The 26779-nt window shown below is 46.7% G+C and overlaps 1 protein-coding gene across 4 annotated transcripts; it reads left to right on the top strand.

The window, feature by feature from the left end:
- Positions 1-61: 61 nt before the first annotated feature.
- SDR9C7 (short chain dehydrogenase/reductase family 9C member 7) lies at positions 62-26779 on the top strand. Of its 4 annotated transcripts, none has more exons than XM_045510123.2 (4): positions 62-5809; positions 9730-9988; positions 10657-10820; positions 16526-26779. In XM_045510123.2, the coding sequence occupies exons 1-4, from the start codon at positions 5557-5559 to the stop codon at positions 16741-16743; spliced, it is 894 nt and encodes a 297-aa protein (XP_045366079.1). In that variant the 5' UTR covers positions 62-5556; the 3' UTR covers positions 16744-26779. The 4 variants fall into 4 exon arrangements, with proteins under 4 accessions (XP_045366079.1, XP_045366078.1, XP_010944576.1 ...); XM_045510122.2 differs by having other exon boundaries at positions 5599-6024; XM_010946274.3 differs by having other exon boundaries at positions 5599-6033.

Genomic DNA, 26779 nt, shown 5'->3' with positions numbered 1-26779 from the left:
CTATAAGAACTAGATCAGAGGGGCCTCCAGTGTGAACAGGAAGATACCTGAGGACCCCACCACAGAGGGTGAGTGACAGAACTTGAGTACAACTTTAGCCTTCAGGCACTGTTCTCCGTGAGCTGTGTGGCTGTGCCTGGCGGCCCTGGTGGGCCTGTGCCACCTCCTGCGCTGGTACCGGGAGAGGCAGGTGGTGAGCCACCTCTGGGACAAGTACGTCTTCATCACAGGCTGTGACTCGGGCTTCAGAAACTGCTGGCCAGGCAGCTGGACCTACGAGGCCTGCGGGTGCTGGCTGCGTGTCTGACCGAGAAGGGGGCCCAGCAGCTGAGGAAGCAGACGTCTGACAGGCTGGAGACGGTGATCCCGGATGTCACCAGGACAGAGAGCATCGCTGCGGCCACCCAGTGGGTGGAGGAGTGCTTAGGGGCAGAGATACACCCGGACTTCTTTTGTGTTTGTTTATTTCTTCTCTCTGAGCAAGAGGAACTCTCTTCTGCTCACTGGGAAGATCCCCAAGATGCCTTGATTTTCAAAGCCTTGCCCTTTGCTTGAAACTGATGCAGGGTGTTTCAGAGTCTGCCCCCTGATGTCCAATGCAGAGCTATTCTCCAGATTCTCCTGCCCTGGGTGTTCAAGTGTGCTTCTCCCAGACAGATTTCAGAAAGTGATTATTCATGGTTTTTTCTTTCCTTTTTCTCCTTTATTTCTTTTAAAAAAAAAATTTCCGTTTTCCTTTCTCTTCTCTAGCTTTCCCTTCCTTTCTGTTTCTTACCCTTCCTCCTGCCTGTGTTTGTCTTTCTCCTGTCTGAGAAATATTCAAACTCTATACGGAAGCAATAACCATCATCATGAGATTTGTGAGCCCCATTCTACGTTCCCAAACTGTCTGTGCATTTAGTTAAGATGGGTTTATTGCCTACTGAACGTAAGCAGTGGTAGAGCCCGTGTTCAGCATGCACAAGGTCCTGAGTTCAATCTCCAGTGCCTCCATGGAAAATAAATGAATAAAAATCTAATAAACCGCCCTCCAAAAGAAGCCCCAAACCAAACAAACAAACACACACAAAAAACCCAGATACTTCTTTGCGATTCCTAAGAGTACACGATAAATGTGTCGGGGACAAGAAGATTTGGTCTTTACCTGAAAAGTCTGACAGCTGAGAAAGGGACAAGACATACAGAAATGTTGATCCCTTATGACCATCCCTTATGATGGTCATGACTAAGTTAGCCATGGTGGCCTTGGTAGGCAGCAGAATGAGGGGAGGGTCTGGGAGATAGGGACTGAGCTGAGGATTGAAGAACTGAACTTGGGAACCTGGCAACCTGACGAAGTAGAGTGGGAAGACTTTCTGAGTGAGGCGATGGTGTCAGCCTAGGCCCAGGATGAGTAATGGTTGACCACTTATGCTGTGGGGTCCCCCAGGGGCAGGCAGAAATGAACGAGTGGGCTTATGGAGGGCTGTGGATCCCAGGCAGACTATGGATCATTATGCTGTTTCCGATGGAACCCCATGGAAGGACTTTTATCAGAGGAGCTACAATAATTGAATAAACCTCTAGAGAACCTACTGGCTGCAGAGCAGAGGATGGCTCAGAATGTGGGGCCGCTGAGACCGTAGGTAGGGAGATGCTCCTTAGAGGACAGTTATAATAACCCAGCTGACCGGTGGCCAGGTTGTTGACTAGAACAGAAGAGGGGAGGAGGAGTGTGGAGGAGGTAAGGTGGGAAACTCCGGTGATTGGATGGATGTGAGGGGAATAGGAGGAGACAGCATATAAGTGGCGCTGAGCAGCACAGCTGGTAGGATTTAGAGCTGATAAGCACACGTATGTGAAATATTTCAAAAAATATTCAAACTCTATACAGAAGCAGTAACCGCCATCATAAGTTTTCTCTCCTTGGCTGCTGTGCTTCACAACTCCCTGACCTTTCAAGCTTACCCACCCCAGTCTGCGGTGAGGTTTTATTGATTTTGTTTGGCTCCCGTGGTGGCTGAAGACCTTGCCCCTCTGCCTCTTGGCTAGCAGACGGGCGCTCTCCTACTCTGGGATGACGTGGCTATGACTGAGTCTGGTTACTGTAAGACCAATATGACCAGCCCTGAGATGTTTTGGGGGGCTTATGGGCAGCATTGTACTGGTCCATCCCAGAGGTCCAAGAACTCAAGGGGAGACGTTCTTAGCAGCAGGTGAGTGAGCCATGGACCTTGGGGAGAGAAGCAATCATTTCTCTGGTAGCCTGGGTCCATCATTAGTACCTCCTCCAGTCTCAGGTCCATTCTCCAGGCTCTGACTGCCCCACGCAATGGGGACATGAGCTCCACCCCCAGGTCCTGTGTGGTCAACTGGTGACCTAAGGAAAGGATCTAGGCCTTGTAGACCCGAGCACCACCGTCTCATACAAACCCCTTGTATTTTGGGAGGAAACTGAAGCCTTAGAGGGACGATATCCATGGAGTCATGGCAAACTGACATTAGAGCAGCTGGTTTTCATGTGCTTAGGTTTCTAATGTTTGTAGCAACATCCAATATGTATCAGATATTCTCAGAAATATGGCCAGAGGTCACTTAGTGTGGAACAGTTGTTCCTGTGGGAAGAATTTGGGCACTTCTTGGGAGATTTGGATGGGTTTGGGGTAGGGGGTGGCCAGGAATTATTTGAAGCTTTCTTCCCATATTGGAGCTGTGAATTGGAGAGGAGGGATGTGGAAGTATATAAGGCAACTCTCTCATCCTGAACAGACATCAAAATAATAAAGTATTTTGAAACATTGCAAGTTGATTCTCTGTGCTTAGTCATGGACTGCACAGACATGCTCTGACCACCTGCCTCCCACGCGTCTGATACTCACCTGGCTGGGATGTCAAGCTCATCTCCCTCCCCACGAGCTACATGCCCTCCTTCCTGGTGGATGTCATGGTTGACTTGAGCTCCCAGAGGCCTGCCAGGGCCCTGTGAAGTCAAGACAGGGGTATTTGTGGGGTCAAGTTGGGTGCCGTGTGAGGGCATGATGCTTGGGGATGCTCATGAGGAGGGAAATAGGGTAGAGAGAGAGATCTTCTCATCTCTAAGGTCACGTAGCTCCCCTTCCTTCTAATCTCTGCTCCAAGCTTCTCCTGAGACTCTGGGGATGTTAGGAAGAAGGGGCCTAGATTTGTGGCTGAGGAACAGGACTCCAATAGAACACGCCTGTGCCCTCTTCCTTGAGCAGCGTCTCAAGGCTCTGAGCCTCATGAGCCTCCTGCCAGCCTGAGGGATCTACACTTTTTGGAGGGTGTGAGCAGGGGCTCAGCCTCACCTGCTCTGCCTCTCTTCGCCTCCTCAGGGTGTGTGCTGGGTTTCCTTATCCCATGGGATGAAAATGGCCTGGAGGAGGCAAAGTCCCCGTTCTCCACGGAAAACACCTGTGGAGAGGGCTTGGGGATGCACAACCACCAGCCTGACCCAACAGCCAAAGAGAGGCCAGCCATTGGAGTGGCAGCATCCTCAGTCCTAGGAGGAGAGCCTTCTGTGTGGTCCTGCGGCCCTCCCATCCCCCATTCCATGGCCTGAGTTTTCTGATGTTGGGAGTTTGAGTCCAGGGATTGCCACCTGCAGTCAGCAGAGAGGCCCATGAGATGGTAAGTCAGGCCCAGACCTGTGCTGGGGCAGTTCCAAGTCATTCTTTTTCAGATCTAGAGCTAGCCCTTGGCTCTCACCTCTCTTCTCAAGAGCTGGGACAGTCCTAGTCTGACTCAACTCTTGAGGAACATTGTCTGACTTCTCTCAGCTGAGACTTCCTTGTTCACCCACCCAGGAGGCAGGATTCTGAGTGGCCTCCCAGATTGACTGTAGGCGGTGCTGTGCCTTGGGGTGGGTATGAAGTAGGTCAGGTTAGCCTCCACCTCCCGCCTCCACGTCCCACCTCCACAGCCTACAGGCTTTGGGTCTGCTCCCCAGGGCTGGGTTCATGAAGCGACACCCTGCCTCACAAATCCTACCACCCTTGTACAGAACGGCCAGACTCTCCAAGGTTTCCCAAGGTGACACTTGCTTTATCTGATTCTGGAGCTGCCCAGTCTCGGTAGCTAGTGGAGCATGGAGATGCATCCTTGTCCCTTCACTCTAGAGAACTTTGTGGTCCCATTTTTGCGTCAGATCCTCTAGAAGGGAAGGTGTAGGCAGTTGGTCCTGAGTCCCTCAGGACGAGCTGGTGACCAGGCTCTTCCTGAGGAATGCTGACCCTAGAGGTTTAATCCAAAGAACAGTGATAGACTCCAGCACCATTCTGTCCAACATTTTATGCAATCCTGGGTGTGGTGCCTCCTGGCTCACCCCTCTGTCTCATTTCCTTGCTTCCTTTTCCTTATCAGCTTCCCTTCTACGTTTCTGTGAGTTCTTTGCCCCTTTGCCTAGAATCTCTCTTTTTCCCCCACGTCCTGACCCTGAGAATTTTCCAAGTCTCTGGCCCCAGTTCTCTGCTCCTCCCACGTGTCATCCCCTCTCAGAGCCAAGGACTCAGCCCCAGGCCCTTCCTGCAGCTGCCCAGGGAACTCGTAACCCACCTTCATCATCCAGCTGGACACCAGTCTCAATCAGACTGTTCATATCAGAATCCTCAATTCTCCTGACTTTTCCTGCCACCTGTGGTTCTACCTGCCATCAGCCCCATACCTTAGAATCACTTTGACTCCTGGCCTTCTTTCCCTCTGCACATTCCATTAGCCACTGTGTCAGCTGACTTAACAAACCTTTCCTTCCACTGACATCCTCCCCACACTGCACCATCAGGCTCCTTAGCTCAGCAGATCACCTAGAATGTGCCTGGTCCTGGACGTAGAAGAAAATGCCCAGTGGGGTCCTTGCCTAGGGGAGCTAATGTGTCCCTCCATTTGCCTGGTTGCTGGGTGGTGGGATGCTGGGCCCGCTTGGAGTGCAGTGAGGGCTTCTTGTTGGTGACCTGAGTATGACCTCCCAAGGACCCAGGCCCTGAGCCCCTCAGGGCTTTCTGCTTTCTGGGAGTTGGGGCCTCAAACAACCAGCCTCCCTTATAGGAGGGTCTGCTGCCTCTGACCTCAGGATAATAGAGGCACGTGCACTCTGGGGGAGACCCTTTATTTCTCATCATCTCTTGTAATGGAGACTCACCTAAGGGTAGAGAATTTCAAAGTGCTGATAACCTGGGATTCACTTCTCTTGGGGGCTGGAGGGCACAAACCCCATTCTGTTTGTTTTACATGAATGAATTTTTCTTAATTTTTCCACTGAAAATAAAAATTAAGTTTATTTACATGCCTGCATTCATAACAAAGGATTTTGACCCCTGGGCTAGAGGTGGAGGATTTCCGGGGAGGTTCTCTGGGCTGAGTCCTCCTTTTCCTTTCCTCTGCTCAGACCACCCAGGCAAGCCACCTCTCAGCACCAACATCCCCACTGGGGTTTTTCCCATCCTTGGCACCTTCACCTGTCAGGCCTAGAGGAGAGAAAGAGGCAACCACTAGGGCTGTCTGAAGTGACAAAGCTTCAGGTTGGACTTGAATTTCTTGCAGCTAGGCTAATTGGTTGTGCTGATGCGTCCACCTATAAAAATCAGAGTGGTTTACGCAGGGACAGTGCATCTGTTGGCAGCAGTGGAAGGGAGGAGAGCTCTTCTCAGCGGGTTCCAGCAAACTGGGGCTCAGAGGACCAGCCTCTCTCACTGTTTCCTGAGCCTGATTCTTCTCGGCCATCACCTCCCCACTGCCCTATGGCGGCTGACACGGGCCTCTCCTTCATGTACCGCTGGTTCAAGAACTGCAATCTGGTCTGCAACCTCTCGGACAAGTATGTCTTCATCACAGGCTGTGACTCTGGCTTCGGGAACCTCCTGGCCAGGCAGCTGGTTGATCGGGGTATGCGGGTGCTGGCTGCTTGCTATACTGAGGAGGGGGCCTGGAAGCTTCGGCAGGATACTGCCTACCGGCTGCAGACCACCCTGCTGGATGTCACCAAGACTGAGAGCATCCGGGCGGCGGCCCAGTGGGTGAGGGACCAAGTGGGTGAGCAAGGTGGGATGAACTGCCTTCTTTGGCTTTCTCAGTTTGTCTTTTTTCCTCCTCTTTCTCCCACAGGCATCTGACAGTTATTAGGGACCCTGTTGTTGAGATAGGGTGGAGAGATGATGTAGAGAAAGGGGCTGGGGCTGTAGCTCAGCAGGACTGGAGCTGCTGGTCTGCCTGGTTTGGTCTGCCTGCATGAAGAGGTGATTTCCCAGGGAAGTTTTCTCTCCCCAAAACTAATAGGGATGGCAGAGGTGGGGGTTGCAATAGGAGGTCAGGGAGGGAACTTGTGTTCTGAATGTCCAAACCTTTAAAGATGGAGTTGCATCTCTGGGGCTTCAGTGGTCCTAACCATCAGCTCCTACAGAAACGTTAGCATATTTCTTGTTGGGATCAGGCTGGGAAGACGGGAGCGGGAACAGGAAGTTGGACTCCCTGAGCTCTCCTAGATTGTGTCAGGCTAGACAGCAGGGGAGGAATCTGTCCTATTCCTCACACCATGATGGATTTTGGGTCGACCTCAGGGTAGGTGTCCACATCAGAGTGGCTGCTCTTACTGGGAAAGGAGGCTGTGGATTAGGGCTGGGCTAGGGCTGCTTGGGAACCTGCCCGGGGAGCTACCCACACCCAGAATGTAGGTGCAGGAATGGGAGGAGCAGGTGGCTCTGTTGCAGAAGCAGCAGCCTGGGAGAAGGCCTGACTCCTAAGGGAACCACCCTGGGGTCTGTGCACACAGGTCGAGGCAGGAGAGCTCGGGGGTCCAGGAGAGGCAGACGGTCACTCCCTTCATTATTCTGCTTTTTGGCATTTGCCACTAGAACAATGTTCCATATATTTTACTTATTTTTCTCATTTATTGTCTATCTCTCCCACCAGAATAAAGCTTCCAGGGGTAGGGGCAGAACATTTTATCTCTTTTATTTACTACATATCCGTAGTACTTAGATCAGTGTCTGACATCTAGTGAGGAACTCAGTAAGTATTTGTTGAATAAACTAAGGAATGAATAATTCAGCAAGAGTGAATTTCTTTCTTCAACAGGCTGCCTCCGCCCAGTGTCCTACATTCGGCCTTGAGCCACTTGTGTTAATGACTCATTAGGTATGTGAGTTTCCTCTTGCTGCTGTAATAAATTCATGCAAACTTAGTGGCTTGAAACAGCACAAATAGTTCTGGAAGTCAGAAGTCCCAAACGGTCTCCATGGGCGAAAATCAAGGGAAGAATCCATTTCTTTGCCTTTTCCAGCTTCTAGAGGCTGCCTGCATTCCTTGGCTCACTACCCTCTTCTTCCATTTTCAAGGCCAGCAAGGATGGGCTGAGTCGTTTTCATGTTGCCATCTCTCTGGTTCTCTGTCTTCTGGTTGCCTCTGTTGCCGGTAGATACAACCGGTGTTCCAGGTTCTTGTCCCGTCCCAGAAAGGATTCAGAGGCAAGACGTAGTGGTTAAAAAAAGTAAAGTGAGGATTTATTAAAAGATGGAGAGTACACTGTCAAGGGGAGAGCGGGCAGGCTCAGGGGAGCGGCTGCCCTGAGTTTCTTTGGTAAGTTAGTTACATAGGGTGTAAAAATGAATGGGTGGAATACTCATTGAGGAGGGAAGAGTTTGGGGTCATATTTCCTGATTATTATCCCAACTCCACCTTCCCAAAGGGAGGAGGGAATTTTGTCCTTATTAGTCTGGATCGGAAGTGTCATGGCATTGCTGCATGATGGGGACTTCTGACCTGCAAGGCTAATTTTATTGACATGAGGGCATAATGAGCAAAAGGTTACATATGGGCACTGAAAATTCCTGCCTTTTCTCACCTTTCTTTGTTGGTCTCCAGGCCAAAAGGTGTGGCCCCTTATTAGCCCAAAGGTTCCTGCTTTTCTTTCTCTGCCCAGGGACCCCCGGTGCTTACATGATGTGTGGTTTCCTGCATTTGGCCTGTGCCCCTCCTTGCTGCCCAGTTCCTGCCATTTGGTCTGTGTCCCCCTTTCTCTGCTCACATCTAGCTCTCTGCCTGCTCTGACACCTCTTCCACTTAGAAAGACCTTTGTGATTATATTGGGCTCATCAGGCTAATCCAGGATAATCGTCCCATTGCAAGGTCAGCTGCTTAGCAATTTTAATTTCATCGGCTACCTTAATTCCTCTTTCCCATGTAACCCCCCATATTCCCGGATTCCAGGGACTAGTATGGGGACCTCTCTGGTGGGCCGCTGGTCTAAGAAGCACTGGGAAATGGTGGGGGAAGGGGTTTTTACTTGCTTTTTTGATGCCCCTGAGAGTCCCAGGGCATGACAAGTTGACACAGCCCTAAAGCTGTTTGCGCTGCTCTGAAAGTTCTCTAGCTGCTCTTTGCAGAAAGAAAATCAAGGTTGTCCTGGATCACCAGCAGACCAAACTATTTACCAAGGATGATCAGAGATAGCAGCGACTGTGTCCCTTCTCCACGGGCGGAGACCACTCGAGTTTTACAGTCTGGGTCTCAGGAGCTCATTTCCCCCACTGTAAGACAAGAGGGTCCCCGCTAGCTGGGAAGGTTCTGAGTCCTGCCAGCTGGTCTCCTGGGGTCTCGCTAATTGTAGGAGAGCAGGAAGATAGGGTGGGGACACAGCCTGTGTGGGGACCCCAGGCCTTGGGGAAGGAGTGAACCATGATTAGTGTTTACATCCAGAATTGCCTGAAAAAGTATCCTGAGGCTACGGAGTCCAAGGCAGGGTGGTGGGATGGGGGAGGGGAAGGGAAGGACCCCGAGCCCCTCCCCCAAGTGGAATTTTACCTGGAAGCCAATATGTTAAACAAATGAAAGCTGAGGTTCTCCTGCATCTCCCTTCCTCAGCAGTTTCTGGGGTTCAGCCTGGAAAGCTCTGAGGACGGCAAACCACAGGCTGGAAACAACTGCTCTAATCCAGTCAACAAAAGACCTAAGATCCAGGGAGGGAAAATGACTTGTCCAAGGCTGGAGGTAGAATCAGGACTAGAACTTGAGGCTCTTCAAGCCTGGCCCCTGCAGAGCTGAAAGACGATGAATAGCATTATTTCTCTCCATTTATACCAACTCAATTTAAATATCTTAAAGAGAGCCTTTTCCACATTTTTCTATAATTATTTTATTTAAATATTTTATATATTTGTTTGTAATTATTACTTATTTCTCCTCTGGTTTGTGAGCTCCTTGAGGGATAAGACCCTGTTTTGTTCATTTTGTGTGTCTAGCGCATTCCTCTGTAACTGACAGAGAATAGATGCATGCATGCATGAATGTGTGAGTGGATGAATGAATGAATGGAGTGATTTTGGTGACGTAAAGTGGAGTTGGTTTCTTATATTCAGGTGAGTAGGGAGGGGGAAGCACAATGTGGGAAGGAATTCAAACATTAATTCATTGGTGTGAAAATGAGATCTCTCGTCCCAGAGCTAACAGCTTGGATGCTGTTAGCTAAAGTCTGGATTATAGCTGGTACAGGGCCCAGTCAGCTGGCAGACTATGTGCATCAGAAAAAGTGCCCCTTTAGGGAAAACCAGTTAGTAAAAGGCACATGTTCCTTTGGGCTGTCACAGCGCCCCACCCCACACCCCCAGCCTGGCTGTCTTGTTCCTTGTGTACATGCTCAGTCACACTCAGCAGCCCTGAGCTGGTGGGTAGTGGACCCTGGCCCTTTTCCAGAGACACTGCTGATTTCTGTGTGGTTCTCTCTCCCTCCATCTCGCCCCCCAGGCCTCTGGGCCCTGGTGAACAATGCTGGTGTGGGCCTGCCCGGTGGCCCCAATGAATGGCTGACCAAAGAGGACTTTGTGAAGGTGATCAATGTGAACCTGGTGGGACTGATCGATGTGACCCTCCATATGCTGCCCATGGTCAAGAAAGCCAGGGGCAGGGTCATCAATATGTCCAGCTCTGGTGGTCGTGTGGCAGTCATTGGTGGCGGCTACTGTGTCTCCAAGTTCGGCGTCGAGGCCTTCTCTGACAGCATCAGGTGACTGGGCTCTGGTGCCAAACGACTCCGGGTGGCAGTCCTGGGGGTTTCACTTCAGGAAGAGACGGCTGGGTGAGGGCACCTTGTGGGCGGGGGAGTTCTGGAGAGAAGATGCTGAAACAGTAGCAGGAGGAAGGCTAGACCTCAGGGGGCCTTCCCTGAGGGCCCAGAGAAGAAGGGATGAGAGAAGCAGTGGGGCGGTGATGGGCAGCCTTCCCTTGAGCTGCCCCAGAATGAACAACACCCTGTCTGGGCTTGTGGAACTAGGAGGCACAGTCCCCCAGACAGACAGAGCAGCCTGGGAGCAGACATGCCGTGGGTGGCCCTAGGGAGGATGCAGGGCTTGCACAGACCCCATCGCTCCTTTGCCACCTGGGTGTTGGGGTGGGGCTGAGTGGGAGGGACCGGGTGAGAGCAAGGCTTCTCAGGTCTAGATTCTCTGGAACTACCTCCCGGCTGGGCTTGCCTATTGTGAATTGCCCAGAAATAGGCTTGGAGAAGGGCTTATTTGCATGCAGAGCCCGGCCTGGTGCAGGGGTGGAGGGAGCATCTCCAGGCTCCTGATCTCCAAGGGGAGATTGGCTCCTTTAGAGGTGTCAGAAGTGACTTTCCCTGATGATCCTTTGTCATGGTGGAGGCCCAGACTGAGTCCAGCTCTTCTTTCCCAGGCGTGAGCTCCACTACTTCGGGGTGAAAGTCTGCATCATTGAGCCAGGGAACTACCGGACATCCATTCTGGGCAAGGAGGGCCTGGAGGGGCATGTGCGCAAGCTATGGAAGCGCCTGCCCCAGGAGACGCGCGAGAGCTATGGCGAGGAGTACTTCCGTAACTGTGAGTGTCCCAGGAGGGAAAGGGGTCTTTGAGGGGGATGGGGAGGCCTTGGGGGTCACTGATCCACTTTTACAGATGATGGGATGGAGGCTGGTAGGGGTTATGAGTCCAAGGCCACACAGCTGGTGGCATAGTTGGGGTTTGAGAACTGCGGGGAGTGGCAGAACCATAGCTGCGGGGAGGTGGGGGTGTTTGGAGAGATGCGGCCCAGGAATGCTGCCCACCCCTGGCCCCCGAACATCAGTGTGCAGGGGACTCAGGTGAAAATGCACTGATGTGAGTACAGAGAAATTATAAAGAGCACAGCTGCTTGAGCCAGACTGCCTGGGTTTGAATCCTGGCTCTGCCACCGAGGGGCTAGGAGACTTTGGGAATGTTCCCTAGTCACTGCATGCCTTAGTTTTTTCATCTATAAAATGGAGCTAATTGTTACCAGCCAGAGTCCTTGGACTCCTTAATCAGTAGAAATTGATAAGAGGCCAAATGAGGAAATCAGGCAAGGCTTTACTGGAACTCGTGCTGCAGCATGAGGGACTGAAAACGAGTAACAGGTGTCCTTGTTCGCTCCACGAAGAAGTGTTGAGCTGGTGCCTGAAAAGGGACGAGGTGGGTCGGGCCACCGCCACCGTAGCAGGGAAGGGGGGAGGGGTGGCCTAGGTGGTCGGCCCACCCCCTTGGGGAGGCCGCGTGCAGGGATTGTGCACGGTACTCTGCTTTTGCTCTGGGCGACTCAGAAGGGCAGTTGGGTTTTGGCATTTTTGTATCTTGTTGTTCCTACTTTGTTCCAAGGGCGCATGTGTGCAGTTATTTTCAGTCCCCTTCCATTGTCTTTGTATTCTGCTGCTCCAGGAGGCATCTGTCCAGGTGCAAGCACCGCAGTAGAGGGTCCCAGGTCTCAGTCTGCCTCATAATGATAGTGCCTACCTCACGGGGCTGCTGTGAGGATTACTGTCTGTGGAGTATCCTGCACACACTCAGTGCTAACCAGTCAGGAGGAAAAGAAGCGCGCGCGAGGATTTGCAAGGAAGGAGCTTTAGGCAGCTCTGCTTCTCCTGGAGCTAAGGGCCTCCTTTGACTCTCAGGTGTTTTTCGAGAGCGCTGGAGGGACATCACAGCTGCCGACTGTACTGTCCCAAACGGTGCGGTTCTTCCGGTGCGGTTCTTCCAGTTCGAGGGATGCATGGCGCCCCGGCCGTGGGGGAACGAGAGGGGGCGTGGCCTGCAGGCGCAGCGGGGGAGGGCCTGGTCCGCCTTGTGGTAGGAGAGAGAAGCCCCCTGGGAGGGCCAGAAGGCCCCACGTTCTCAGAGCGCCTAGTCCCGAGGCAGAGCCAGCTGGTTTCAGGAGAGGATGAGCCATCCGTGAGACTCCATAGTTCTCTCCATTTCTCTGGCTCCAAGAGCCTGGAGGGAGAGCAGCCCCTCAGGGCCACCCCTGCGGCTGCCCTTGTGTGGGGCAGAAATGGGGGTGGGGTGGGCGGCTGGCACTCTGCTGGCTCAGGAGGACCCCTTGGGCGGAGTGAAGCCGCCAGGCTCTCAGCCGCGGTCTGACCCGGAGTCTTTTCCCCTCTCTTTTATTCGGCTTCCATCAGTGTCCTCAAGAGACACTTTCCTGTCGTGGTTAAGCTCTTAGACACTGAAACTAGGCTGTCTGAGTGTAAATTTCAGCTCCCTTGCTTGCCTTGGGCCAGTTACTCAGTTTTCTCATCTGCAATGGGTTATGAGAAGGAATGAGTCAATATATATGAAGTGCTTAGAACATTATCTCCTTCCTGGTAATAACAATTTGATCTAAAAGTCTGTTGTTTTTATCTTCCCTTAGACAGAGCGTGGCCTCCTTTTCTCTATTACATTGGTGCCTGAAAGCTCTAAGTTCTTGTGTTGCAAAGAGAGATTCTTAGCTAGTATTCATCCACATTCCAAAGTGATGAATTTTAAAACATACCCAGAAAATCTGGATGAGCTAAATGTAACCACTCAGTCAAATTCCTGGCAGGTGTCTAAATGTCCTGGGTGGCGGGGGTGCTTATTTCAGTGACATGCTGTCTTGGATCTCATACAACAGAGTAGAAAGCCAAGATACCAAAACCATGACAGCCATGTGTCCACTTAATACACATTTTATTGAGAGCCTACTACATGCCAGGCACTGGGTGGGGCTGACAGTGGACAAAGCAGCCGGGCACACAGCCGGCTGCCTGTAGCTTTCGGCCCAGTGGAGGAGACAGACCTTAATAAAAACAGACATGTCTAATGACAAATGTGGATAATCACTGTGGAGAGAAGAAACACAGGGCTATGAGAAAAGAATGGGGTTAGGAGTAGGGCCCCAGTTTAGCTTATGGTGTAGGGAGGGCTTCTCTGAAAGAAGCAGGTCTTCTGACTCTGACGAAGAATTAGTCAGGCAGTGCTGGAAAGTAGAAAGGGGAAATATGCAGGTAAGTTTTTTCAGGAAGGCCCTGAGGCAGGAAACTCTTTAGAGGAATTTAAAGATGCCAGAGGGTGGGGAGCAGTGTAGGCGAACAGTGCAGGGGAGCAGAGGAGACACAGGGTAAACTAGAGCTTCAAGGCACACTGAGGAGGAAGGATGTGATCTGACTTGTGACTGGGAAAGACTGCTCTGGTTGCTGCAGTATTCCAGGCTAGACATGTCAGTGGTTTGGACTAGAGAGAAGCAGAGGGGATGGAAAGAAGTTGATAGCTGCCAGGTGTATATTAGGCTTGTTGGTCCCCAGAGGGAGAAGAAGCAATCCAGGATGAATGCTAGGTATAGTGCAGGGAACCTGGTAGATGGAGGCATCATTCTTTCATTGATTTAGGGAAGAGTCAGGGAAAAGCCTTTGGAGAAGTATTCCTTGGGGAAAGTAATCTTATAGTTTTGGGCATATTAGAATTCTGTGAGGAGAAAAAAGTACTAAGGGTTTACATCAGTTGGGACGTTCTTGGTTACAAGTGACAGAAAAGCCAACCCAAATTACTTAAACAGAAAAGGAATTTCTTGACACAACTAAAATGTTCAAGGATATGGGCTTCAGGCACAGCCTGATCCAGTCCACAAAGGATGTTGTTAGGACCTGGTTTCACCTTATTTCTTGGTTCTGCTTCTTTTATCATGGCTCCAGTCTCACAAGCTCTCTCCTCTATGAGGGTCACGTGGCTGCAGCACCTCCTCATCTCTTCCCAGGATAATCCTTTCCAGTAGCTCCCCAAAAAGGTCCAAGACTTACTCTGAATTGGTGGGCCAGTGATGGCAGGGGCAGAGGGAACTGCAGGATGTACTCCATCCTGATTCCATCACTGTGCCTAGGGGAATGTGAAGATCTAATTGGCTCAGTGTGGGTCATGTGCTCTGCCCAGACCAAAGGACTCCGAATGGGAGCGGCATGGATCCCCAGAGAGAAATCTGTAGCTGTTACTCTAAACAAAAGGAATAGATGTCGGAAGGGTCAGGGGTTATAATATATGTCCTCTGTGAGATCCCCTTAAAACTCGCCCTTAGCAAAGGGTAACCCAGATGATTTATGGGGCCACTATGAGGCTGGGGTGAAACGAAGGTTCAGCTGGTGTTTGGGAACCTCATAAAGGCATTTTCTAAGTAAAGTGGCAAAATGAGGCGGAAGTTGTAGAGCCCTTAGTGAGGTCCATAAAAGAATATGTAGAAGGCAAAACTTCCTCCAGAAACTGCTGTCAAAAAGCTGATGCTGCCCTTTTGAAGAATAGTAAGGATTGGGTTTACAAAATACAGTAGGCAGATTCCCCTGTAGCCCACTCCATAATTTCAGAGGAAAATTTTAGGCAGACATTTACTACTTTAAGATTAAAAATTTTCCAAGTGATCAGACTCTAATTTTCACTTCAGTTTTTCTAGTGTTTCCTGGGATACACAGACGAGACAAGATCTCTGGGAATCTGGCAGGGGAGATCCGAGAGCAGGTGCAAGGCCACACTGAGAATTGTCCAACAGCAGGCATGCATACAAAACAAAGCAGCTGTGCAGGGACTTACTTCTGCTGTCACAGGAGCCTTCACAGAGGTGACCGTTGATGCCTTAGTGAGTTCTGAAGGATGAAGAGGAGATCACCAAAGGGGGAAAAGGTGGCAGGTGTTTCCCACAGAGGGAAGAGCAGGAGCAGCAGTTTGGAGACCTGACGGCACCGTGTGCTTTCGAAGGCGGTGTGGATTCGAGGTGTAAATTACAGCCGTCCCTCTAACCATGTTACACAGCTCTCTACACTTGTTCCTTCACAGTCAAGTACAAGGATCCCTCTCTTGAGGGCTGTGAGGAGGACTGAACAAGAATGTAAAGTACTCCGCTCAGCCACTTAATAAGAGCTCAACAAACCTTAGCTGTCCTTGCGATGACCAGCCCAGCCCGAGTGAAGCATGGGGGGTGGGGTTGAGGGACGAGGCTGGGAGACATCAGGAGTCAGATCAGAAAAGGCTCTGATGCTCCACTGAGAAGTGAGGCTGTCATCCTGGCGGCCTTCAGAGAGCCTTTCACATGGCTCTGAAGTCACCTGATCAGATTTGTGTGCGTGGGAAGGATAAGGAGGAGCTATGAGACCAGCTGGGAAGCAGCCACAGAAACCCAGCGAAGGAATGAGAAAGGCATGAAGTTAAAGGTCTTGGTCATTGTGGGAAGTGTGTGTGTATGTGGGGTAGTGTTTGAGGGGTGGGGGTGCCGAGTGCTGTGGAGTCAGACTGAAGAAATATTCAGGAGTAATCATATAGCACCACTGGACACAAACTCTAGCAAGTTCTTGTGGCCAACCAAACAGGCCCCTGGCTCGTGAACCCTGGGGCCAGGGCAGGTATCTTGGAGTGATTTTTGGCTATGCCCCAAATAGAACCATATTGGATGTGGCTAGTTATTAGCAATCTAACATACACACGTTCCCAGTGAAGCAGCAAGCAGGGTCACCGGGATAGGCATGTGAACTGGACAAAGTATTCTTGTCTTCACAGGCCGGGACTCGAGCCTGGTTTGGTTACCAAGGCTTCGGAGCAACACAGCCACCTGCCAAGCTTCCTTCTTTATCTCATTCCTGCTGGGGAAGCTACCCTATATTCACCTTTTAGTCCTCTTTCTTCCTAGGGAGGGACTAGGACTATTGGATCCATACCAAGTGGCAAAGCCTGATCCCTGCTATTTCATAGACTTCATTTTACTTAATTCTCACAATAGTGCAAACGTTTCCTCGATGCCCAGAGGCAAGGTCCATGTTCTTCCTCGTGACGAGCTAAACGGGTACCTCTGTCTCCCTCTTCCTTGTTTCCTTCCAATTTTTTCTATGCACTTACATGTATTTGCTTTCTATCCTCTCTCCTCCACTGTCTGCCCTGCTAGGATTCATCTTTGTCATTCTCTAGAGCAGATATTATTATACGCATTTTATAGATGATGACAGTTTAAGCTCAAGGTCACACAACTAATAACTGGTAATAAGTGGCAGAACGGGGCACAGTTCCTCTCATTGCTAGTCTAATGCAATAGTAGGAATTCAATACATAATTGTTGGACTCGAAATAGAAATGAGATTATTTACAGGGTGTTTGTGTAAGGGACAACCTGGAGACTGTGAGATCTTCCTGAAGTGTTAGATCAGTGATCTAATAGAAAGGGAGCTTGGATGGAATTCAGAAGAAGCCATCTTTAATGAAGAGTAATAGAGTCTTTGATTTTTTCCCCTTCTTGTACCTTCAAACAGATACTGCCAAGGTAAGAAACGTGGCGCAGTCGGCAGAGCCAAGGATCAGAGAAGTCACCAACAGCATGGAACATGCCATTGTTTCCCGGAGCCCTCGCATCCGCTACAACCCTGGCCTGGATGCCAAACTCCTCTACCTCCCCTTGGCTAAGTTGCCCACCCCTGTGACAGACTTCATCCTGAGCCGGTACCTTCCAAAGCCAGCAGACAGCGTCTGAGCAGGGGAAGCCCAAGGGGTGGTCAGTGGAGTATAGAGGAGGGAGTGGAGTATAGTGGAGGGGGAGAGAAGGCACTGTTGGGTCACAAAGGTTGTACCAGATGTTCTTGGGGGACGCTCTGCTTGGCTGACACCCTACTCGCTGCTGGTGAATTTCTGGGTAACTTCTAACAGAAGATGAATGCCTCATTCCACTCACTGGGGCCTCACAGAAACTTGAGGTGGTCTTTGCAGGTTCAAAGACCTGAAGCATGGCCCCAAGAGCATCTGTCACCCTGTTAGGATATGGCTTTCTCCAGACCTGGAAACGTCAGGGAGAGGAAAACTAGCTCCTGCTGGACCATGAGCCTCTCTCCATTGTCACCGCCACTGGGAACCTTGGTGGGGTAATCCACCCCAGGAGAGCTGAACCACTTTTCTGTTGTGTCTCCAAATATGCATTAACCTCATTCACATAACCCATTATTTGGAGTATGCAGAAAACGGAGTGCAAGATTATATCAGGCAAAAGTTTATAATTGTATTTTCTCTCTCTTTTATGGATTTCTCTATCCATAGGTGATTGGAATTCACATGAAATAACATTCATTTATTTAATTATCATTGATTAATTCTTCAAGTATTTGTTGAGTGCCAGCTACACACCAGGTGTTGCGTAGGTGCTGGAAGGATATAAAGATGATTGAATCATGGTCTTGGTTTTTTACTCTTTAATTTGTGGTTTTGTTTTTGTTTATTAGCGCAATATCTAGTAGCAGAGATAAGGCAGTGATAGAAGAAACAGATATCAGAAAAAAAAATCAAATTTTTAGAGCTGTGAGGAACCATGGATATTATCTAATTCAGCAGTTCCCAAATTTGGCCGTCTATCATAATCATCTGGTTAATTAAAACACAGATTCCTGGGCCTCAGTGTTAGAAAATCTGATACATTAGGCTTGGGATAGGGCCCAGAAATCTGTATTAGTGACAAGAACCTAGATGGTTCTGAGGCACCTGGGCACCTGGGAACTGCTGATCGTTCCACAGAAGTCAGTAACGCTCAGAGGAAGAAGTGAGTTACCTGAGGCTCCCCAATGTAGCGGCCATGGCAGAGCTCAGGTGGTCAGACTCTCAGACTGAGGCTTTAGTTATAGGGGGAGAAATTTCTGAAATTAGTAACATTGTGAAATAAATCATGAACTAAATTGTTTTTTTTCAACCCACAAACTTCTGAGCCATATAAAGTTCTATTGAAAAGACTTTTTTGATTTTGAGAAATGGTCAGATATGAATTTTTTTAATTAAAATGTCTTTAATTTGTATCTCTCAACATTCAGTTGAGCTTGAAAATAATAAAATGTAACTTATTTACATCTACAAAAGACCCCTTTTCCAAATAAGGTAACATTCATAGATTCCAAGGATTAGGACGTGGACTTCCCTTTTGGGGGCCACCAAACAACCCCACTAAGTCTGTTGTTATTTGCATCACTTCTATCCCTGGCACCAAGTTTTGTGTCGGGTAGGATGTACCGAGCAGCAAGCAACAAAAAATCAATTCACATTGGCTTAAACAACAAAGAAAGAGTTGGGGTAGGACCCCATAGCTGAATGAGAACTACATCAGCTTTCCGTTTCTTTGCTCTGCTATTCATAGTTTAGTCTTTATCCTAAATTCAGCCACCTTTATTGTTGTGGCATGACTGCCAGTGGCAATGGGAACTCTGTGTTTCCTCATTCACAACTCACAGGAGAAGAAAGAACCTATCTTTCCATGACACTAAAGATTGAGGAAGTTTCTTTCCCAGAGTCCTCACCAAGGCTTTCCTTGAATCTCATTGACCCAAATTGGCTTAGGTTTGTCCACCCATGAACCAATCACTGACAAGGGGGTAAATTGCCATGAATTATTTAGATTAATCACGGGACAGAATGGGAATGCTGGAGAGTCAGTTACGGTGCCCTTTGCCCTGGAAAATTCAAAACTCAGAGTCCATGCTATTAAGAAGGTTAAATCTAAGTCAAAAATAAATTTTCTTTGTTGAAGACACAAAAATTTACTAGGAGGAGTAGCCATACTACCTATGGCTAGGTAATATTTTGGGATATTAATTTACATATTTTCATTGCTCCTTGGTTTCCTATTTCCCACTTCCCCTCTCAAGTAGGGGACAGACTTGGTGCTTCTTTACCTAGAGTGAGATATTTAACAGAACAGAAAAAAAGTATTTCCTGTAGTTCTTCCAGATTTCACTTCTCCCAGCCTTAATATCTTTAGAGAAATTATAGGATTTAAGGAAAGAAGCAAAAGGGAATGTGACTTGTGGGTGTATACAATGCCTCAGAGAAGCAGGGCCTTTCCCCTAGGACAGAGAGTCACGCTGGTGAATTCTGATGAGAGAATAGGGTAAGGTTTGGAGCTTCCAGAGCAGGAGGGCCCAGGGCTCACTTTTTGCAAGTACATCAGGAGGTGACAAGACTCAGGAGAGTCCCAGCTACATTGTACGTGTAGGCAGGTGAAACTCTGAGTGACCTCCATGTCGCACCGTGGCAGGAAGGCAAGTGAGGCTCACCAGATAGAAAGGTCATGTAGACTGCGACAGCAGAACATTTAAGAGGTAATCTATGCAGATAGAAGACTCAAGTTTTTGCACTGAGGGCCAGTCTCCTACCCCACCATTAATAGTTGAGGTAGTTCCTGAATTTGTGGACTGAGATGTGTATCTGCGCCAGTTGTACATTTTAGTTTATTTTGTATTCGGATCATAACTTTTCTTGTATAGCTTTTGTATTTTCCTAGAGTTTTAAATTGCTTTTCCTTCTCTTATTCATTTATTTGGCCCCTTAAATTGTCTCCACATTTTTTAAGCAAGGAAGTAATGTAACTTGATTTAAATTGGTAAGAGGTCACTGTAGGGCTCTGTGGAATGAGGGGGCAATGGTGGAAGCAAGAAGACCCCCAAGGAAACCATTGCATAATCCAGGCTAGAAATGATGGCGCCCTGGGTTAAAGTAGTAGAGTGAGGGTGATGAGAATGGATGAAACCAGTATATAATTTGGAGGTAAAACCACTGAAGAATTTTAATCAGTTAGTCTGTCAAGAAGAATTTATTGTGCTCTTACTATGTTCCAGGCATAGTGCCAGATGCTGAAGTTATAGTGGTGGACAAGACAGACAAGAAGCCCTTGCCTTCAAAGGGTTTGTGTTCTGGTAGGGGGAGGAGCTGGGCAATAGACAGAAAGAAATGAATGAAATAATTTTATACACTGGTCAATGCCATGGAAAAGAGAAAACGTAGTAATGCAGTAGAAGACCAGGGAAACTGCTTCCTTTTTTTTTTTTTTAATTCAATGTTATTGAGGTAAAATTTATATAACAAAATTCATCCTTTAAGTTGTAAAGTTTGATGAGTTCTGACATATGAATACACCTGTGCATCCACCAGCAGTCAAAATACAGAACATCTCTCTCATCCCAGGACGTTCCCCAGTGCCCATTTGCAGTTCATCCTCCCTCCCCTCAGCCCTGGCTCCAGACAGCCTATAATGATCATGATAGCGTTGTTTTGAGGCTACTTACTTTTAAAGAAGATCACTTTTGCTGCCACTGAGGAATGAATTGGAATGAACTGGACTGGAGGGGTACAAGAGAAGCAAGACTAGAGATGATGAGAGAGATGTGATAATACAATTACAGAAATCAGAATAACTGGCATTTGTTGGACGTCTATTCAGTTGCAAGCACTGTGCCTATTGCTTTCCATATATAATCTACTTAATCTCTGCAGCAAGCCATGTGGGTTTTACAGAGGAGGAAACCAAGACTCAAAAATATTAATTAATTTCCATAAATTACACAGCTAACAAATGGCGGGGTCAGGGTTCCAGCCCTTGCAGCTCACTGTACACCACAATAGCCAACACACAGTGCTTACTGCATGCCAGGCATTCTTCTAAGCTCTTTAATATTCACAACAAAGAAGGATATTATTATTCAACTTTAATGAGGGAGATTGGATAATTACATATCTTAAGAGTAACTGGTAGAGCAGGTCCTTCTAGTTCCAAATCCTGTTCTTTGAACACATCATCGCTTTATTTCATCCTGGGGAGCATCTCTGTACACGCGCATTTGCAGTAGGGTTTTCGGGCCAGCAGGTATGATGTGGCTTGCTTCTGCTTCCATGAACCTTCTGAACCTGTTCTAACCAGCCTTGCTTGGGCCTCTCTTTGAGCTCTTTCCCTGTGAAAAGAGGGAGCCTCTGTCTTCCATGGGCCTCCTTTTCTCCTATGGGACATGCCTGCCTTTCACTTGAGCCTCAGCTGTCTGCTTGCCAATGAACCTCAACCCAAAAGTGAAGGGAGGTGGGAGGACAGAGCACCATTCAGGGTAAAATGGGGTTGGCTGGTCACTGAGCTATTGCCTGGCCAGATTGTTTGTGACATTCTTTTTTTTTTTTTTTTTTTAACATTTTTTTAATTGAGTTATAGTCATTTTAAAATGTTGTGTCAAATTCCAGTGTAGAGCACAATTTTTCTGTTATACATGAACATTACATATATTATGAACATACATATATTCATTGTCTCATTTTTTTTCGCTGTGAGCTACCACAAGATCTTGTATATATTTCCCTGTGCTATACAGTATAATTTTGTTTATCTATTCTACATATGCCTGTCAGTATCTATAAATTTTGAACTCCCAGTCTATCTCTTCCCACCCCCCTCCCCTTGGCAACCACAAGTTGTATTCTATGTCTATGAGTCTGTTTCTGTTTTGTATTTATGTTTGGTTTTTTGGTTTTTTTTTTTAAGATTCCACATATGAGTGATCTCATATGGTATTTTTCTTTCTCTTTCTGGCTTACTTCACTTAGAATGACATTCTCCAGGGACAGCCATGTTGCTGTAAATGGCGTTATGTTGTTGGTTTTTATGGCTGAATAGTATTCCATTGAATAAATATACCACATCTTCTTTATCCAGTCATCCGTTGATGGACATTTAGGCTGTTTCCATGTCTTGGCTATTGTAAATAGTGCTGCTATGAACATTGGGAAGCAGGTGTCTTTTTGAAGTAGGGTTCCTTCTGGATATATGCCCAGGAGCGGGATTCCTGGGTCATATCGTAAGTCTTTTCCTAGTCTTTTGAGGAATCTCCACACTGTTTTCCACAGTGGCTTGTTTGAGACATTCTTGAACGACAACAGTGTAGATACTGCATCCAGACCAGTATGAAAGGATACAGAGAATTTTAATGCCAAATTTGGAACAATAGCAAAATGTTCCTTTTGGAATTTCTGACAGAACAGGAGGAGTGAAGATTTTAAAAACTGTGCATTTGTTTGATAGTCAAGGATAAGTTTCAACCTGGAGATGAATATGAACTGCAAGTAAACACTTTTCAAAGGCAGAATTGAGACTCCACTCAAGAGTCATTTCAGAGGGCTTTGTAGTAAGAAGAAAAATACCAGCTCTTCCAAGGTTGCCAGGAAAGGAGAGATCTGAATTTCTCCTTCTACTGAAGGTGGAGGAGGAGCCCCCTCCCCATGCAATTCTGCCATCTTCTGCGCTGATATCTGGAGAGGCCAGTGATGGGTGAGCCACTTCCAAGACAACCATGACTTAATCGTGACATGTGACTCAGGCTTTGGGAAACTGCTGGCCAGACAGCTGGACCTGTGAGGCTTGAGGGTACTGGCTGAGTATCTGACAGAGAAGGGGGCCCAGCAGCTGAGGGGCCAGATATCAGATAGGCTGGAGATGGTGACCCTGGATGTCACCAAGACAGCGTTGCTGCAGCTACCCAGTGGGTAAAGGAGTGTGTGGGAGACAGAAGTATGGTTTAAATATATTTCTCTTAATCTAGATGTCCTCTTATTCCAAGTACTGGCCCCACAAGATGACACCAGCCTACTGGTGAGAGAGAGACACTATCTAGTTATAAAATGTGCTCTTTTTTTTTTAAATTGAGGTATAGTCAGTTACAATGTGTCAATTTCTAGTGTACAGCATAATGTTCCAGTCAAGCACATGTATACATATATTCATTTTCATATTCTTTTTCATTAAAGGTTGTTACAAGATATTGATTATAGTTCCCTGTGCTATATAGAAGAAATTTGTTTTTTTAATCTATTTTTATATATAGTGGCTAACATTTGCAAATCTCAAACTCCTCAGTTTATCCCTTCCCACTCCCTTTCCCCCGGTAACCATAAGATTGTTTACTATGTTTGCGAGGCTATTTCCATTTTGTAGATGGGTTCATTAATGTCCTTATGTTTTGTTTTGTTTTTTTTAGATTCCACATATGAGTGATATCACATGGTATTTTTCTTTCTCTTTCTGGCTTACTTCGCTTAGAATGACGATCTCCAGGTCCATCCATGTTGCTGCAAATGGCATTATTTTATTATTTTTTTATGGCAGAGTAGCATTCCATTATATAAATATACCACAGCTTCTTTATCCAGTCATCTGTCAATGGACATTTAGGTTGCTTCCATGTCTTGGCTATTGTAAATATTGCTGCTATGAACATTGGGGTACATGTATCTTTTTGAATTAGAGTTCCCTCCAGATATATGCCCAGGAGTGGGATTGCTGGATCATAGGGTAAGTCTATTTTCAGTTTTTTTTTTAACATATTTTTATTGAGTTATAGTCATTTTACAATGTTGTGTCAAATTCCAGTGTAGAGCACAATTTTTCAGTTATACATGAACATACATATATTCATCGTGACATTTTTTTTCACTGTGAGCTACCACAAGATCTTGTATATATTTCCCTGTGCCATACAATATAATCTTGTTTATGTATTCTACATTTTGAAATCCTAGTCTGTCCCTTATTTTCAGTTTTTTAAGGAATCTCCATACTGTTTTCCACAGTGGCTGCACCAAACTACATTCCCACCAGCAGTGTAGGAGGGCTCCCTTTTCCCCACAGCCTCTCCATCATTTATCATTTGTGGACTTTGGAATGATGGCCATTCTGACTGGTGTGAGATGATACCTCATAGTAGTTTTAATTTGCATTTCTCTGATAACTAGTAATATTGAGTATTTTTTCATGTGCCTATTGGCCATTTGTATGTCTTCATTGGAGAAATATTTGTTTAGATCTTCTGTCCATTTTTTGATTGAGTTGTCTGTTTTTTTGTTATTGAGTTGTATGAGCTGTTTTTGTATTTTGGCAATTAAGCCCTTGTCAGTTGCATCATTTGCCAATATTTTCTCCCATTCTGTATGTTGTCTTTTGTTTTGTTTATGGTTTCCTTTGCTGTGCAAAAGCTTGTAAGTTTAATTAGGTCCCATTTGTTAATTTTTGCTTTTGTTTCTATCGCTTCGGTAGAGTGCCCTAGGAAAACATTGCTACAATTTACATCAGAGAATGTTTTGCCTATGTTCTCTTCAAGGAGATTTATGGTGTCTTGTCTTATGTGTAAGCCTTTAAGACATTTGGAGCTCAATTTTGTGTATGGTGTGAGGGAGTTTTCTACAGCTGTCCAGCTTTCCCAACACCACTTGTCAAAGAAGCTATTTTTTCTCCATTGTATATTCTTGCCTCCTCTGTTAAACATAATTTTTTACGCACTGGGAAACCCAAAAATTTGTGTGACTTGCTTTGCTGCCATATCTGCATTGTTGTGGTGTCTCGAACTGAACCTGCAGTATCTCTGAGGTGTGCCTCCACTTAAAATACCAGATAGTTATAGACTGTTCCCAAAACTAATTCAAAATAGTGATAAGTATGGATTTGATTGACTTGACCATCTCTATACTTAATTCTAAATATCCTCAGACATTTAACCACGAAGACAGAAGTCATTTCCTCCCAGGTAGTTGCCATTGCCCGGTTGGGTAGCTGAGGTTGCGTGTGGCCCTGAGACCTTGGGGTAAGAATATTTACAGCTGAGGACATTGTCAAAGGACGAAATGAAAACAACTTAGTAATGAGTTTAATGTCCTTTATTGAAGGGAAAACAATCCGTGGATTGGGGGAGTGCAGTAGAGCACCGTTCCCAAGAGATTTGGGGCAACAATGAGTTTTGCAAAGCTTTACAAGTTCCAACGTGGAAACAGGACATGTTTGGCTGGGGCTGCATATTTGCCCAATGATCAGTGGATAAGGAAATGAGTACAGAGTATTGAGCTGGCCTGGTGCTTCGGAGTGGCTGATTGGATTCACTGCGTTTCTGGCCACGTGGAGCATTTACAGAAACAGAAAAGTTCCCTTTGCTGATGTATATATACCCTTCCCACTCCCTGCCCTCCTCCTTGACAGGAGCAGCTCCATCTTGGACCTCGAAGTTTATTTCAACAGCATCTAGGATGAGTTTTCTCACAATGATGGAGGACAAACATTACTAGAAGGCTCTTTAATGTCCCTATGCCAGATAAGGGGAACTTGCACAATCCCTTGACCCTGCGTTTGAATGTGTGACCCCTAATTTTCACATCTGATTGATGCCTGCAACTCTCACCCACATGGGATCCAGTGAGTCATTTCTGATTATAGTCTAATATGAATAATTTTCATATTCTTCCTATCTGTATTGGAACAAATCTTATAGATACAAATCATATATATACATAGATATATATGACATCTGCTTGGAATCTGTAAAATCTAGGTCTGTCTGATACAAAGTCCAGAATTCGAAGGTCATTCTTGTAGCAACAGATAACACTTTGTTTTTTAAGCCAAGGAAAACAAAATAAGTACAAAGTTTTAAAGTTACTGCAATAAATAATCACTGGTAGATGACTTTTGGCCGAGTCTCTAGAAGGGATGGTATCTGTACTGAGGCAAGAAGGACGGGATACCCAGGCTTAGACGCTGAGATCCCTGAGACTTTCTCACTGAAGAGGTGGAGGGCCACTGTCAGAGGCCACTGCAATGCCCTTTGGGGGAAGTTCCAGGGATCCTCAGCTGCAGACGCAGGGAATCATCCAAGTGCAGCCAGAGTCGATCCCTGATCCCTGTCGCTGCTTCGCATCCTCCAGTGTCGTGGGAATGTTATGGCGAGGCATCCTGCCTTAGGCTTCATTTTCCAAACCTGTCACTTAATTCCCCCATTGCTTGGCCTCAGATTTTTTTCGGGGGAAATTCAGTGTCTGGCTGCCCATGTCTTTCGGGCCATTTTGTACAGTTATTTGTATGTCAGTTTTCTCTCTGGGTCACACTGGTCTGGCAAACTTGTATATGTGTACACACACACACACACACACACACACACACAATATCACATACAAACAATATCTCATCTGGCTAAGGTTTTCAAAAATTATGAAGATAATCTGTTTCATCAGTTGGAATGAGTTGCAACCAAGATTGTTTGCGCTACTGATCTGGCTCTGATGGTTTGGATTCCTTACTGCTGTAGCTGAACTCCCGGAGTTCAGCATGTCTATTTACACTAGTGCGACAGCACATTAACAAAGATGGAGCCATCTGAGTTGTATAAAATGAACTAAAAAGGAAGAAACATGGACATGGATATATTTTGCAAATATCACATTAATTAAAAAACAAGTATGATTGATTTTTATTGCTTTAAAGTGGGCATTCTTCACTGTTTCCAGACCTCTGTATATATATTTTTATCCGTTTTGTTTTGTTTTTGCCAAATAAGATGTTACTTTGCTCCTTTGTTGGTAGAGGTTATGTTTATATAAAACCAATCAGGCCCTAAGTGCAAAAAAGTTCCGTCTTGGTGCTTATCACTGTTACAATGATTATTTTTGCTTTTCTAACTTTGTTCTTAGGCATGTAAATGTTTGTAGCTTTATGGTAATGGAAGATTTCTAGTCACATACTGTCAAAATTTTTTTACATTGTACACACAAAGAATGTTTTCAGAGTTAAGTGACTGGTGTTAATGTATATAGAGTAGAATTATTGCAATATTTAAAAATGATTTTCCTCAACGTGGTGTTCTTTTAACTCTTTGAAAAATATATGAAAATGATAAACCTTTAGTCAGAATAATAAACAAACAAACAAACAATCAATCACTGGTAATTAAACAAGTTTAATTCAA

This window comes from Camelus bactrianus, chromosome 12, assembly GCF_048773025.1.
Source record: "Camelus bactrianus isolate YW-2024 breed Bactrian camel chromosome 12, ASM4877302v1, whole genome shotgun sequence".
Taxonomy (NCBI): Eukaryota; Metazoa; Chordata; class Mammalia; order Artiodactyla; family Camelidae; genus Camelus; species Camelus bactrianus.
Note: the sequence above shows the minus strand (reverse complement) of the source record. Positions and strands in the feature narration are given on the sequence as shown.